The 13,303-nt window shown below is 37.8% G+C and overlaps 7 protein-coding genes and 1 non-coding gene across 8 annotated transcripts; 2 read left to right on the forward strand and 6 right to left on the reverse strand.

The window, feature by feature from the left end:
• Positions 1 to 1,025: 1,025 nt before the first annotated feature.
• RPL12A (60S ribosomal protein uL11) lies at positions 1,026 to 1,523 on the reverse strand (the record flags this gene model as incomplete). Its single annotated transcript, XM_033909873.1, has 1 exon — positions 1,026 to 1,523. The coding sequence occupies one exon, from the start codon at positions 1,521 to 1,523 to the stop codon at positions 1,026 to 1,028; it is 498 nt and encodes a 165-aa protein (XP_033765764.1).
• Positions 1,524 to 2,197: 674 nt separating this feature from the next.
• MAK10 (Mak10p) lies at positions 2,198 to 4,399 on the reverse strand (the record flags this gene model as incomplete). The annotated part of the gene is made up of 1 exon (XM_033909874.1): positions 2,198 to 4,399. The coding sequence occupies one exon, from the start codon at positions 4,397 to 4,399 to the stop codon at positions 2,198 to 2,200; it is 2,202 nt and encodes a 733-aa protein (XP_033765765.1).
• A 472-nt stretch (positions 4,400 to 4,871) lies between these two features.
• Positions 4,872 to 6,401, forward strand: AFG1 (Afg1p; the record flags this gene model as incomplete). The annotated part of the gene is made up of 1 exon (XM_033909875.1): positions 4,872 to 6,401. The coding sequence occupies one exon, from the start codon at positions 4,872 to 4,874 to the stop codon at positions 6,399 to 6,401; it is 1,530 nt and encodes a 509-aa protein (XP_033765766.1).
• Positions 6,402 to 6,679: 278 nt separating this feature from the next.
• VMA8 (H(+)-transporting V1 sector ATPase subunit D) lies at positions 6,680 to 7,453 on the forward strand (the record flags this gene model as incomplete). Its single annotated transcript, XM_033909876.1, has 1 exon — positions 6,680 to 7,453. The coding sequence occupies one exon, from the start codon at positions 6,680 to 6,682 to the stop codon at positions 7,451 to 7,453; it is 774 nt and encodes a 257-aa protein (XP_033765767.1).
• Positions 7,454 to 7,998: 545 nt separating this feature from the next.
• On the reverse strand, positions 7,999 to 9,180 carry RML2 (mitochondrial 54S ribosomal protein uL2m; the record flags this gene model as incomplete). Its single annotated transcript, XM_033909877.1, has 1 exon — positions 7,999 to 9,180. The coding sequence occupies one exon, from the start codon at positions 9,178 to 9,180 to the stop codon at positions 7,999 to 8,001; it is 1,182 nt and encodes a 393-aa protein (XP_033765768.1).
• Positions 9,181 to 10,199: 1,019 nt separating this feature from the next.
• On the reverse strand, positions 10,200 to 10,270 carry SPAR_Etrna1G. The gene has a single exon. It is a non-coding gene; the product is annotated as a tRNA-Gly (tRNA).
• Positions 10,271 to 11,077: 807 nt separating this feature from the next.
• Positions 11,078 to 11,536, reverse strand: TCA17 (Tca17p; the record flags this gene model as incomplete). Its single annotated transcript, XM_033909878.1, has 1 exon — positions 11,078 to 11,536. One exon carries the CDS (start codon positions 11,534 to 11,536, stop codon positions 11,078 to 11,080), a length of 459 nt encoding a protein of 152 aa, XP_033765769.1.
• A 207-nt stretch (positions 11,537 to 11,743) lies between these two features.
• On the reverse strand, positions 11,744 to 13,156 carry FRD1 (fumarate reductase; the record flags this gene model as incomplete). The annotated part of the gene is made up of 1 exon (XM_033909879.1): positions 11,744 to 13,156. One exon carries the CDS (start codon positions 13,154 to 13,156, stop codon positions 11,744 to 11,746), a length of 1,413 nt encoding a protein of 470 aa, XP_033765770.1.
• Positions 13,157 to 13,303: the final 147 nt, after the last annotated feature.

The raw sequence follows: 13,303 nt of genomic DNA on the forward strand, positions 1-13,303 counted from the left end.
TTGAATTAATGTTAAATTGCCCGCTAAGGTAATTCTGGCCATCGCAATAAAATTTTTCGTGTTATTCCACACTTGAAAAGCCGGGTAAAGTGTTCGTCATATTTACCAATGTATATAATATTTTTATATTTTTATTACGAAAGGCAGCTCCAGCAAGCCTAGAAGTTGTTCAGACCTTAGATACATATGCAATGAGATGTTTTGTTCTCCTTCTCGCATTATTGTAATTAAGGTATATATATATATTGAAAGGCGGACTCGCGTGTTTGACGCCCATCAAAATATCTGAAAGCAAGATCGAAGTAAGTTTAAGTTTCAACTTCTCATATTAGTAATCGGGTTTTCAACAATTACCAATAGTAGCCTCAGATAATTGGGCATCCCCTCTGCTAATTAGTCATAACGCTTACAGTTTTTTTGCTCAGCAAGATATTTACTAATCGCAAGAGAATCAATTCAAAGAGAAAATGTAAGGCTATGAAATGGACTAATATAACCATAGTAGAAATAGGTATATCTTAGTGAGTAATCGCCTAAAATCAATCTTGTTTGCAATATAAATTGGAACTAAGTACAGTGAATGGTATCGATGGAAATAAGAAATATTATCATCGAAACTTGGTCCCAGAGTGTTGTCAAACGTTCAAGATGGTCATTTTTCTAATATAAATAAGCAAATTAGAAAACTACTGTTTCACACGTTAGTAATGGTAAGGAATCAAAAAACATGGAAAATAAATTAAGAACTGTAATGAAATGAAAGGCAAAAAAAAGAGAAAACGGAAGTATAATCACATGCAGATATAATTTTCGGAAATACATTATAGAAATATAATGTGTCACTTATTCCTCTTCGTTATGGTTATCCAGAGAGGAAAGAAGAGACAAAACAGATAGAAAAAGTATAACCCTAGAATCGAAAACAAAAATTAGAAAATAAACGTGTTGGAATTTTGTGCAATTATCATATTAAAATACAAAAACAATAAAAAAACTCAAGTTTTAAAACTTTCTTTTATTTTTTTCTAATTTTCTGGAATCTCGATTTCACCAGCATTGATGCCTTCAATGATATCATGGGGATTCTTGAAGTCAACACGACAGCCGACAGATTGAGCAGTACCCAAGATTTCCTTAGTAACGGAAGCCAAAGTTCTACCGAAGGATTTGTCTCTCATTTGTCTAGCAATTTCAATGATTTCATCCAATTGAATGTTACCACTGTGCTTGACGTTCTTATCCTTCTTTCTGTCTCTTGGTGGTTCCTTCAAAGCGGTGATGACCAAAGAGGAAGCAGATGGGACAACAGAGGCGGCAGCTTGTCTGTTTTGGATCTTCAATTGGACAGTAACCTTGATACCCTTGAATTCTTTGGTGGCCTTAGCAATATCTTCACCGACCTTCTTTGGCGATAGACCCAAGGGACCAATCTTTGGAGCCAAAGCAGCGGAAGCACCGACTTCACCACCAACGGCTCTTAGGTACAAGTATTTAACTTCATTAGGATCAAACTTTGGAGGCATTTTTGTATATCCTTTGTTCTTGTTGTCGACTTTCTAGACCCCAAAAGAAAGTTCCTTCAAGGTATAAAGTAACGAACCATAACTCAAAGAAGCCTTGAAATTTACCAAAATTCTAGACTTTGAATATTTTTTTCAGTATTAGGAGATGTCCATCTCCAACAGTGTTAACGGATTCCAAGCTCTTCCGGGATTTTTCCTTTGCTTTTCGGAGAGTCTCTCCAAGCCTAGGAAGAGCCCAGCGGAAATCGCCGCTAGATTCGCGCGAGCCTAGGCAGAGAGCCAAAAGCTATACCGGCCGAATCTCCCTGCCTAGCAAGATTTTGTGCTAGACTCACAAGGGGGGAACGCATTGCAATCTGCACAACTAGGCTGCTTGTAGAGGCAATCGCTGCCACATTTCGAAGGAAATGACCATGGAATTGAGCTGATACCACTGTAGTCTACAATCAGTACTTCCTTCTCATTACACTGCTTCTGTCTAAAATCTTGTTTATTTACCACCCAAACATGTTTGGTGCACGGATGTTGAGCAGGAATTCACTTGGTATTAAATTGATAACAGTGCAGAGGTGGTCTATTTGCTTTGCGTATAGAGGAAAATGAATCCTTTATGGTAATTGAATAGCGCCTATATAATGCTAAATATACTGTGTACAGTTTGGGTAGACTTTGGGTCATTTATAGCGGTTTTGCTTCATTCTCAAGGTTTGTACAGGAAAGTAGTTCCATCCTTCTGTCGTGTGAATTAATTCCATCTTGTATTCGTGGGAGACCTTGTTTTCAACGCTCTTTTTCAAAGTGCTGACGATAACTTTTGAATTGACTGCTAATGCTTTAGAAGTGTGTTTTAGCTTGGAATAGTACTCCAGAGAAAGCTCTTGAACCAATCTTGTTCCTGTCACCAGAACGCCGTTATTATCCCCTCCCTTGATTCCTTGCATTATCTCATCAATAGAATTAACGACATTCCGTACTTCAGTTTCGATAAAGGCAGTAGCTCTTTCTAGTTTTATATCAAACGCAGCACCTTTTTCTTCAATGATAAAATCCTTCAAAGTTTGTTGGAAGACTTCATATTCTGGTAACTCAGGGACACCAATTGAATTAAATGGCTTGAATCTCAAATTATGAATTAACCGTTCATCAGAAAATTTTGAGGCAATACTATTTTTGTTGTCTATTAAACCAAATGACTTTAAAATTGCAAATTGAAAAACCTCTACCAAGCATAAAGATTTGGTGATGCTAATCTCCTTCAAAAGATAGTTTAAAAATTGTTTGGTGGTCTGTAAATGTTCCATTTCATTGTCCATGGCAAATCTGTATTTCAACCTCAACTGGTCCTTCTTTTCACCAGCTTTCAATTTTTTCAGTTTTTTATTCATGGAATGAATGGCATTAATATTTGATTCAATATCATTTTGAGACTCCTTCAACAAGGTTTCCAAGTGATGACTTAAATAATAAACATACCAAAACATAGAGTATGCTTCAAAGGGTTTATAAATATCTAAGTCAAACCCCTTTAAGGAGAATTCGATCATACTTGATAATTTCATAAAATATGTCCACGAACAGTAAATTTGCGAGTCGACGCTTTCAAACTGGGCTTGAAGAGAATCCCATAGTATGAGTTGCCTGTTGAAACCCTGTCTATATCTACATGTGTTTTGGGAGCAGTTTTGGTACCATTCTAAAAGAATATTGGAGCTCTCTTGGATAAGTTCATTGCCTATAGAGGATAGGAGTTTTGATGGAGTTTGTGCTGAAAATTCCTTGACATGTAGGGAATAAAATTGAGTATATGAAAATTTACCCAAGACGGTTCTGTCGTCTCTAATGAAAATCAAGGGGAACAAGATCCTTGCAATAACATGCCTTTGCTTCAATTTGTTGAAAAATCTCGCAAACTGGTAAGTTTCCAACGCAGATTCAGCTTCGCCTACAAGGAGTATTGTTTTGATATCATTTGCCAGCGTAATGAAACCGCTATAATCCGTGGGTAATTTAGTAATCTTCCTGGGAGGGAATTGATTAGACCTGTGTTTTTGTATGTATGTAGAGAATGCGCCCTTTGGTGGAGACAATTGTAATTGCGGAAGTATACCATTTACCATATGAACGTTTTCGATTAACTCATCTAGGTGTGTTGTTTCTGTCGAATAGTCTGTCAAATGGTCTTCTAAGTGGACTAAGCAAAGTATAATTTTTAGTATATGTTTCAGCATAGTTAAATGTAAACTATCATCAGAATTTATCTCTAATAATTGGAGGCTCTCGGTGAGCGTATTGATAATAACGCCTTGTTCCGGCAAATTATCAAATGTATTAAACCCCATGCCATTAAAATTCAAATCTTCCTCTTCAAATACAATGCCAGCACTCAAGAGTCTCTGCACAAATTTAGTCAAATAACAAACTCCAAGTACGCAACTTCCAAGTGCTTTATCGTACAGGACATTCCCTGTACACCACGACGGACCGGCAGTTGTTCCCTTAACTAATGACGATAATAAGCTTTCCGTATACCTACAGCTCAATACAGTCGTAGGTAAAGTCTGATAGTCATTCAGCCATGATATAACACATCTAAGTAACCTATCTGATATGGCTGTTACATTTGCCAACGGTGGTTCATATGCCACGTTCACATCAAATTCTATTTCTTCGGCGGTCAATTCTATAAGACTGGAATCTAGTTTGGAGTTGTTGACCTCTAAAGAATGTGTGCCTTCGAACAGATCAAACTTGGGATCTTTCACGATAGCCTCTGGTTTTAACTTTGAACACAGTTCATCAAAGAGACTTGTAACGTCGACCAATTGGTCAAAATCATCGGTTATACTTAAAGAACCTAATATATTGTCTACTTCCATTATTGGAAATGTGCCAGCTATTACCACAGGTACTTTACACTGTCAGTGTAGTTCTTCCACCACAATGCCTCTCCTCTTGCTATTGAACAGCTGCTATTTTGCTTGCATCTCTACGTGAAATTTCATTCCATCTCATAATTATTACCCGAAAACATGGCAATGTGAAATAATCGTATTATGTAAAGGTTAGGTAATAACAACTACAGCCTAGGTAATACCATACTCTTATTCATTTATTTGTGTACTTGATTCCGCTATACCTATTCATCAGTGTGCCGAGTTTCTGTTTATCTTTACGTAGTCTCACACATCTTATATTGGCCATATTTCGTTATGTGAGGATATTACGGGAATCTCCGGATTTACTTTAAACTGGGAAGGAGAAGTCCCTTTCTTCTGATTTGTGGGATCTGCAAAAGAGGAAAGAATAAATAGGTAAAGCAGTGAAGCGTAGTGTTTGCCGGTTACAATTATGATCACTTTGAAACCCAATGCCGTTCGAACTTTCCGACAAGTGCAGCATTGCAGCATTCGCATTTGTCGGTATCAATCTACGAAATTAAGGAAGTTTCTGACACCTTTGCAAGAGTATGACAGACTGGTGAAATTGGGAAAGCTACGGGACGACACATATCAGCGTGGTATCATTTCCTCCTTAGGAGATTTGTATGATTCATTGGTTAAATATGTACCTCCGATTGTTAAGACGCCCAGTGCTATCGACCAAGTTGGCGGTTGGTTGAGTGGACTTAAATCCGTATTTAGTCGTGGGAAAGCTAAGAACATTGGGGCGTATGTGGATGTATCCAAAATCGGTAACTCGATACCTCGAGGAATTTACCTGTATGGAGATGTTGGCTGCGGGAAGACAATGTTGATGGACCTTTTTTATACTACAATTCCCAATCATTTGACCAAAAAAAGAATACATTTTCACCAGTTCATGCAGTATGTTCATAAAAGGTCGCATGAAATCGTTAAAGAACAAAATTTGAAAGAACTGGGCGATGCAAAAGGTAAAGAGATCGATACAGTTCCATTTCTGGCTGCAGAGATTGCAAATAATTCACATGTTCTATGTTTTGACGAATTCCAAGTCACTGACGTGGCAGACGCAATGATACTGAGAAGGCTAATGACTGCCTTACTATCTGATGATTATGGTGTGGTGCTTTTTGCGACCTCGAATAGACATCCGGATGAGTTGTATATTAACGGTGTTCAAAGGCAATCGTTTATTCCATGTATTGAATTGATAAAGCATAGAACTAAGGTTATCTTCTTAAATTCACCAACAGATTACCGTAAGATTCCAAGACCTGTGTCATCAGTCTACTACTTTCCGCCGAGTACCAGCATGAAATACGCATCGAAGGAGTGTAAAACCCGTCGAGAAAATCATATTAAAGAATGGTACAACTATTTTGCACAGGCTTCTCATACCGATGATTCCATTGATTCTCACACAGTGCATAAGACATTTTATGATTACCCATTAACTATATGGGGGAGAGAGTTTAAAGTCCCTAAGTGCACTCCACCTCGAGTCGCGCAGTTCACTTTCAAGCAATTATGCGGTGAGCCCCTGGCTGCAGGGGATTACTTAACGTTAGCAAAGAATTTTGAAGCGTTTATAGTAACGGATATTCCATATTTATCCATTTATGTTCGTGATGAAGTGAGAAGATTTATTACGTTTTTAGACGCCGTATATGACAGTGGTGGGAAACTGGCCACCACAGGTGCGGCGGATTTTACTTCCTTATTTGTGGAACCTGAACAGATACTTAATGATTTTGAGTTACGTCCAACAACCAAAGAATCTGATAGCGTCGATACTGGTTTGGTAGATGAGATGGTTGAGAAACACGGTTTCTCGAAAGAGATTGCCAAGAAATCACAAATGTTTGCTCTTGATGAAGAAAGATTTGCCTTTGCCCGTGCCTTGAGTAGACTGTCACAGATGAGCTCAACCGATTGGGTTACTAAGCCTAGATACTAAACCGTATGTAACAAAAGTGCTTATTTATATTCCTGTATTTATCCTAAACACGAACTCTACGATCGTCTAACAATTGCCGTAGTGGCACCATTAACAATAGTACTGCTACTACTGATATTACTCACCTGATTTTTTCGTTACCCGAACGAAAATTTGATTAGGAACGGGGATTGTTAAAAGACAATGGCAGTACAGATAAAGGTTGATGAAGCAACAGTAGAATAAATCAGCATTTGTAGTGCGTAGGTTCCTAACAGCGTTGTGAAAAAAGTTCAAAAATGTCTGGTAATAGAGAGCAAGTCTTCCCTACGCGTATGACGCTGGGTTTGATGAAGACCAAGTTGAAAGGTGCCAACCAAGGTTATTCTTTATTAAAGCGTAAGTCTGAGGCCCTAACAAAGAGATTCAGAGATATTACCAAAAGAATTGATGATGCTAAGCAAAAGATGGGGAGGGTTATGCAAACTGCTGCCTTTTCCTTGGCCGAAGTTTCATATGCAACAGGTGAAAACATTGGCTACCAAGTGCAAGAAAGTGTCTCTACTGCAAGATTTAAGGTGAGAGCACGTCAAGAAAACGTCAGTGGTGTTTACTTGTCTCAGTTTGAATCTTACATTGACCCTGAAATCAACGATTTCAGATTAACTGGTTTAGGTAGAGGTGGTCAACAGGTTCAACGAGCCAAGGAAATCTATTCAAGAGCCGTTGAAACTTTAGTTGAATTAGCCTCTTTACAGACTGCATTTATCATTTTAGATGAAGTGATTAAAGTGACGAACAGAAGAGTTAATGCTATCGAACATGTTATTATCCCAAGAACTGAAAACACGATTGCTTACATTAACAGTGAATTGGATGAATTGGACAGAGAAGAATTTTATAGATTGAAAAAGGTCCAGGAAAAGAAGCAAAATGAGACTGCAAAATTAGATGCTGAGATGAAATTGAAGAGAGATAAAGCAGAACAGGACGCTTCAGAGGTAGCTGGTACTGATGAGGAGCCTCAAGGTGAAACATTGGTTGCTGATCAAGAAGACGATGTTATATTTTAAAGTCTCGGGCAGAACAAGACCCTTTTCAAAAATATGTAAGCCATTATTAGAAAAAAGGATATTTTGTATAGTTGTTTAATAAAATAACATCTTGTTTACACAATCACAAATTGACCTTGTCATTATATAACCACAAGTGATATTGGTCTAGATGTAGACCAAATTGCACAATGGAATATAACTTTTTCTTCTGATGTTCTTTTTATACTTATTACATATCTTAATAATTTCATTTCAAAATTTTTTTTTTTTTTTTCTGTCTGCGTCTGAATCTTTTTCCCATTATACTTTGATGTTAGATAGCCTGAATACTACAAGCTACGACCAAAATGTAAATATTGTAGCAAAAAAAAATAAAGGATCAAAGATTCACCTTCAATGTCAAAAAAGCGTTAAACTAGATATTTATATTTACATGATTGTAGATAAGCAGCATTGTCGTCAAAAGAAAAAGGCTGCGCAAAATTTTATAGTACAAATAAATGTGGCCAGAACAACGAAAAAAAGATCCGGATATTGCTTCCTTTCTGTTAGCATTAGCCCATTTATAATCTTGCATCTTTGCCTCTTGGTCTGTCTTTAACTTTCATTCTGTTTTGATTTTTACCCCTTCTAGTCTTGTATCCCTTTGCCAGTTGTCCCCATGGAGACATTGATAATTTATTTGACTTGGATTTACCACGACCACCACCGTGAGGATGGTCACATTTATTCATGGCAACACCTCTAACAGTGGGTCTTATCCCTAACCATCTTGATCTACCAGCTTTACCAAGAGATCTGTTTTGGTGGTCAATATTAGAGACCACACCAATGGTAGCGACAGACTCTAAAGAAACATAACGATGTTCACCACTTTGTAATCTGACAACAGCTTTCTTTTTCTCAGGTAATTTCGCAAGAACTCTGGCATATGTACCAGCAGAGCGGCAGAATTTTCCAGGTCCAACAGGTGTTATGCCAACGTTGTGAACAATAGTACCTATGGGGATCATGGAAATAGGTAGACAGTTGCCCCTTTGAGTAGTTTTAACACTCAAGATAGCGGGATCCACTTTCCCACCCATTTCATTCAGTAAAGTTTGAGGAATGCCTCTTCTGAAGGACTCGACCACATCACCTGGACGTAATCCATCACAAGCAATGATATAAGACAATTTACCGGTAGCATTATGCTTCAATAGGGCAATATGAGAGGATCTACCCGGATCATATTCAATCCTTTGCACTGTTTGTGCGCCACCTTCCCATCTGTTGAAATCTATCAATCTTGTTCTATTCCTATGGCCACCACCTTGATGACGGACAGTGATTTTTCCTGAATTATTTCTACCACCGTGTTTCTTTCTAACAACAGTCAAGCTTCTAACCGGACGACCTTTGTACAAATATGGATAGATAGGGGAACGGTACCATCTCAAACCTGGTGAAACCGGTTTTAGTCTTTTCATCTGCGTCACTTCTTTCGAAAGTTTACGGCGCCTTTTAATCAATTCATCCTGCTTCTCAAGAGTTACAATATCGGTATCATTAGGGACAATCTTTAGTAATCGTGGAGTAAGGTTCAAACTGGAGTCATCTTTAGACACGTTCTCTTGCCTCGATTTAAAACTCTGGGATAGAGTTCGATATAGTATACCATATGGATAACAAGGGTTTCTCCTACCAATAAGCGATGCTGAGGAACTGCACGACAGCACCGATCTAAGAGGCCCTAGTACCAACATTTTTCATAAACACTTAAATCTCCTTCTCTGCGTACTCTTAACTCAGCTTACTACGTACTCACTTGTTAAGCCTGAATTCGCTTTCAGTTCCCATATGTTCCCTTTCTCTTTCGATTATAGGTTCAAGCCCTAACTTTCCACGCGTAGTCTTTTTTTTTGGTACTGAAAAATTTTTCTTGAGTATTTAAAGAACATCTATTCCAATTTAATTTTCAAACATATCCATTTGTTCTAGATATTAAGTGCATCGGCCGGTAAATGAATGGCAATACATAGATATATCTATGGAATGTGTTAAGGAACAGAAGTTCCTGACAAATAAAAATAGATCGTACTGATACTTTTTTTCGGCTATACTGTTTTCGTGTACTTATGAAGCTGAGAGGGAACGTTTGTGTTCTATTTTTTTTTCTTTTGCATTGCAGTTTCCTTAGAAATGATAACGACAACTCACAAATACAGTTTTTTGTTGGTTATCTCATTAACATGATGACTAAGTTGTCGCCCCAAGCGGATCTTTGAAATGACTGATTTTACAAACAACAAACACTGAAAATTCTGAAAGTTAATGAGATATTTACACATTAAACATTAAAATTTTTCTCGAGGAACATCTATTGCAACGCAAGAAAAGAATAGAAAAGAAAAGAGATCTTTTCACAAGCCTTTTACCCTTTTTTCCTTCCATTTGTACATTGTAGCAGTAAGGTTAGAATAAGAAAAGTATCCATACGGCCTAGTTTTATTTGTTTAGCACAATTTGGTTTCAAAATCAACTCTTATATATAGAATTGTCTTAATTGTTATTATTACTCTTCTTTTTTTTGATGATGATTACACTCCATGCTAATCATGAATGTGTTCGATGTAAATTTGAATACAATGATTAAAATTGTTGTTTACGCTTTCTGAAATCTAAACTAAAAAAAAGAAAACACTATTTGAGAATTAGATTCTTGGTATTACAGTTGATTGACATTGTCAGGTCAATACAATGAGTATTGCAAAAAAATTTAAACTGCGCAAGCCCGGAATCGAACCGGGGGCCCAACGATGGCAACGTTGGATTTTACCACTAAACCACTTGCGCTTGTTATTTGTTGAGGAGTTGTATCCTCAAAAGACCATACCATACGGCTATCAACATAAATTAAATTACCGTCGTTCAGGAGTGGTAAACATCGAAAATGTTAAAAGTTTCTACGAAGTTTGCAGATAAAAAGACGATTTCGATCAACTTACTCTATAAAATTTCTCTTTACTCTGAGAATTGGGGGAATAATTAGATAATTGTTGGGATTCCACTGTTACTAAAGGCTATAATATTAGGTATACAGAATATACTAGAAGTTCTCCTCGAGGATATAGGAATCCACAAAAGGGAATCGATAGTTCTACATAGTGTTAGTACCTTATCTTCTTTCTTTTTATATGTTGTCATTCTGTTGGAATGAAATTCTAATATCATCTATTTAATAGTATATTATAATATGCGGTGCAAGAGGATGCCAATACCACATATGTGATGGCAAAGCCCAGCCTTTATCTTCGAAAGGTCAACGGACTTTTTCATTATAAAGTAATATATAGTGTATTCCTCCCGCATCTGTTTGTCACTGACTATTTTTCGTAAGCAGTAAAGTCAAAGAGTTTGTCTCAATTGTATCCGTATCTTGTCGTCATAATGGCATAACAATTGATTGTCACTTGAATGAGGCAGAGAGTTTGATTTGTACCGGCTATAACAGATATACCACTGGCATCTACACCCGTCAATTAGACAAGGTGAAGTTGTCGCCAAGTTAGATGCAGCCGACTTGGATAACTTTTCTCATTTCAAAACAGTGACATCAATTTCTTACTTTCGTTCCTCAATAAGCCAACTGATAATTATCATTTATAGTTCAACTTCAGTTGAAGCAAATAGCTCATCAAATTTTCTTTCCAAACTTTTTACAATGGAGATTTCGTCACTGCTAGCAAGTAAAGGGTTGCATTTGACCCGTATATAGATTCTTCTTACAGTTTCGAAAATCTGATTAATTGTTCTTAATTCATCATCACCTCCATTTAGGCTTCTTTGTTCAAATCCGATGACAATCTTCAGACCCGTCTGCTTGATCAACATAGCAAATACAGAGACGCCTTCCAATTGGAAAATCGACTTCAACAAAGGTTTGGAATCTAGAGAATGCCACTCCACTAAAGCACTTTCAAAATAATCTAACGATATATTAGAAAGCACGTTATATTTAAGTACTTCATTCATCTCATTTTCCACCTCATTGGGGACGTAAATCAATATAGGTTTGTCGGATTCATCTATTAATGATACGAAGCAAGGTGTCAAGCTCATATTTTGGTGATATGGAGGTAGCGTTTAGTTCGGGGGGACAAAATTTTTGCTCAGTTTTCAACTCAATAACTTTTTTATATAATATTTCTTAGTCGCCGATGATCTCTTTCGGCAGAGGACATCGAGAATGAAAAAAAAATAATAATATTGATACTATTTATATATTATGAAAAAAATGGTTAAGAGATAGTTCATTTATGAAATTCGTTACTTACGGTCGTTGGCAATAGATTTAGCAGCAGTTCTACCAAAAACAACGCATTCTAACAAGCTTGACCCGCCCAATCTATTGGCACCATGGACACCACCAGAAACTTCACCAGCCGCATACAAACCTTTTAGTAGCGGCTCATCGTTCTTGCCAATGACTTGAGCGTTGACATTGATTCTAGCACCGCCCATGGTGAAATGAACAACAGGCGTTACTTCACCAATAAACACCACGGTTTCCGGGGCAACGTCGGAGCCAAATTCGTTGAGAATAACGGTGCGCCCTAATGGATCAGCTTTGGTGGTGAACGAAGAGTATGTCTGTAATTCCTGGCACAATTGTGCGACAGTGATTGGCAATTTGTATTCAGAAACAACTTGAGATAACGTCAATTTCTGTACAAGTTTCTTGAACATGTAAAAGTCCAAATTATTCTTCAAATCTGTATACATTTTTTCGCCCATGACCAAGAGTGCTCTGTTATCGTCTTGGGGACAAACCTTTTGAATAGCTGCGGTGACGACATCTCTTGTGGTCAACTCGTTGACGAATCTTCTACCGGTGATAGGATTCAATAGAATACCACCAAGGCCTCTTAAGGATTCGGCAGCCAAGAATTTCCAGCTCGAGTTACGATCGCTTGGATCAATGAACCCAGTTGGGTGAACTTGGATTTGATCCATGTCAATCAGATCAGCACCCAATTTCTGTAGAAGTCTCTGACCGTCCCCAGTTGTTTGTTGGCCATTTGTTGTTGGCAGGTTCACCAGTTCAGGTGCGTATTCTTTAAGCATTTCCTTAGAAAAGCCGAACCCCCCAGAACAAAAAACAACATCGGAAGCACTTAATGTATGCTTTTCGCCATTTTTGTCCTCATACACTATAGCAGAAATAGAGCCATCGTTTTCATGGATGTCTACGACTTTACTGTCTAGGTTGATCTTGACTAAATCTGGTTTAGTCTCAGCTAGTTTTTTCAAATTGTTAGATAAGGCAGAAACAATCTCGAAACCCGGAGGCAACTTTCCAGACGATCTGTGAGTTCTAGCCACGGAATGACCTCCCAATTGGGCCAATAGATCCAACTTCAAATCAAATTCGTTTTTCAACCATTCAATGGCCAAGGGAGAATCATTAGCTAACTTGCCCATTAATTCCTGAACACCTTTACCTTTAGCAGACTTGACGGTGTCATCTTCAAATAAGCTTGGTGAGTCCTCGATGTGGAAGTGACGTTGGGTCTCGGTGCAGGCACCGTTGATACCACTGGAGGCCTTGATTGAGTTCCCACCGATGGAGGATGCCTTTTCGAGGATGGTTACAGGAATGTTATACTTATTAACCAATTCATTGGCAGCGGCCAGACCGGCCAAACCGGTTCCGATAACAACAACAGAAGAGGAAGACATTTACAGTTGTGGATAAGGAGTTGTTGAATGGAAGATAAGAAAGAAATAGGGTGCATCTGCTGCGTATTGTTCTCAGCTTTTATACGTGCAATAAATTTAAATTGTTCAGGAACGCGACGCGTTGCCCCTGTTACCGTTTGAAAAAAA

This window comes from Saccharomyces paradoxus, chromosome V, assembly GCF_002079055.1.
Source record: "Saccharomyces paradoxus chromosome V, complete sequence".
Classification (NCBI taxonomy): Eukaryota; Fungi; Ascomycota; class Saccharomycetes; order Saccharomycetales; family Saccharomycetaceae; genus Saccharomyces; species Saccharomyces paradoxus.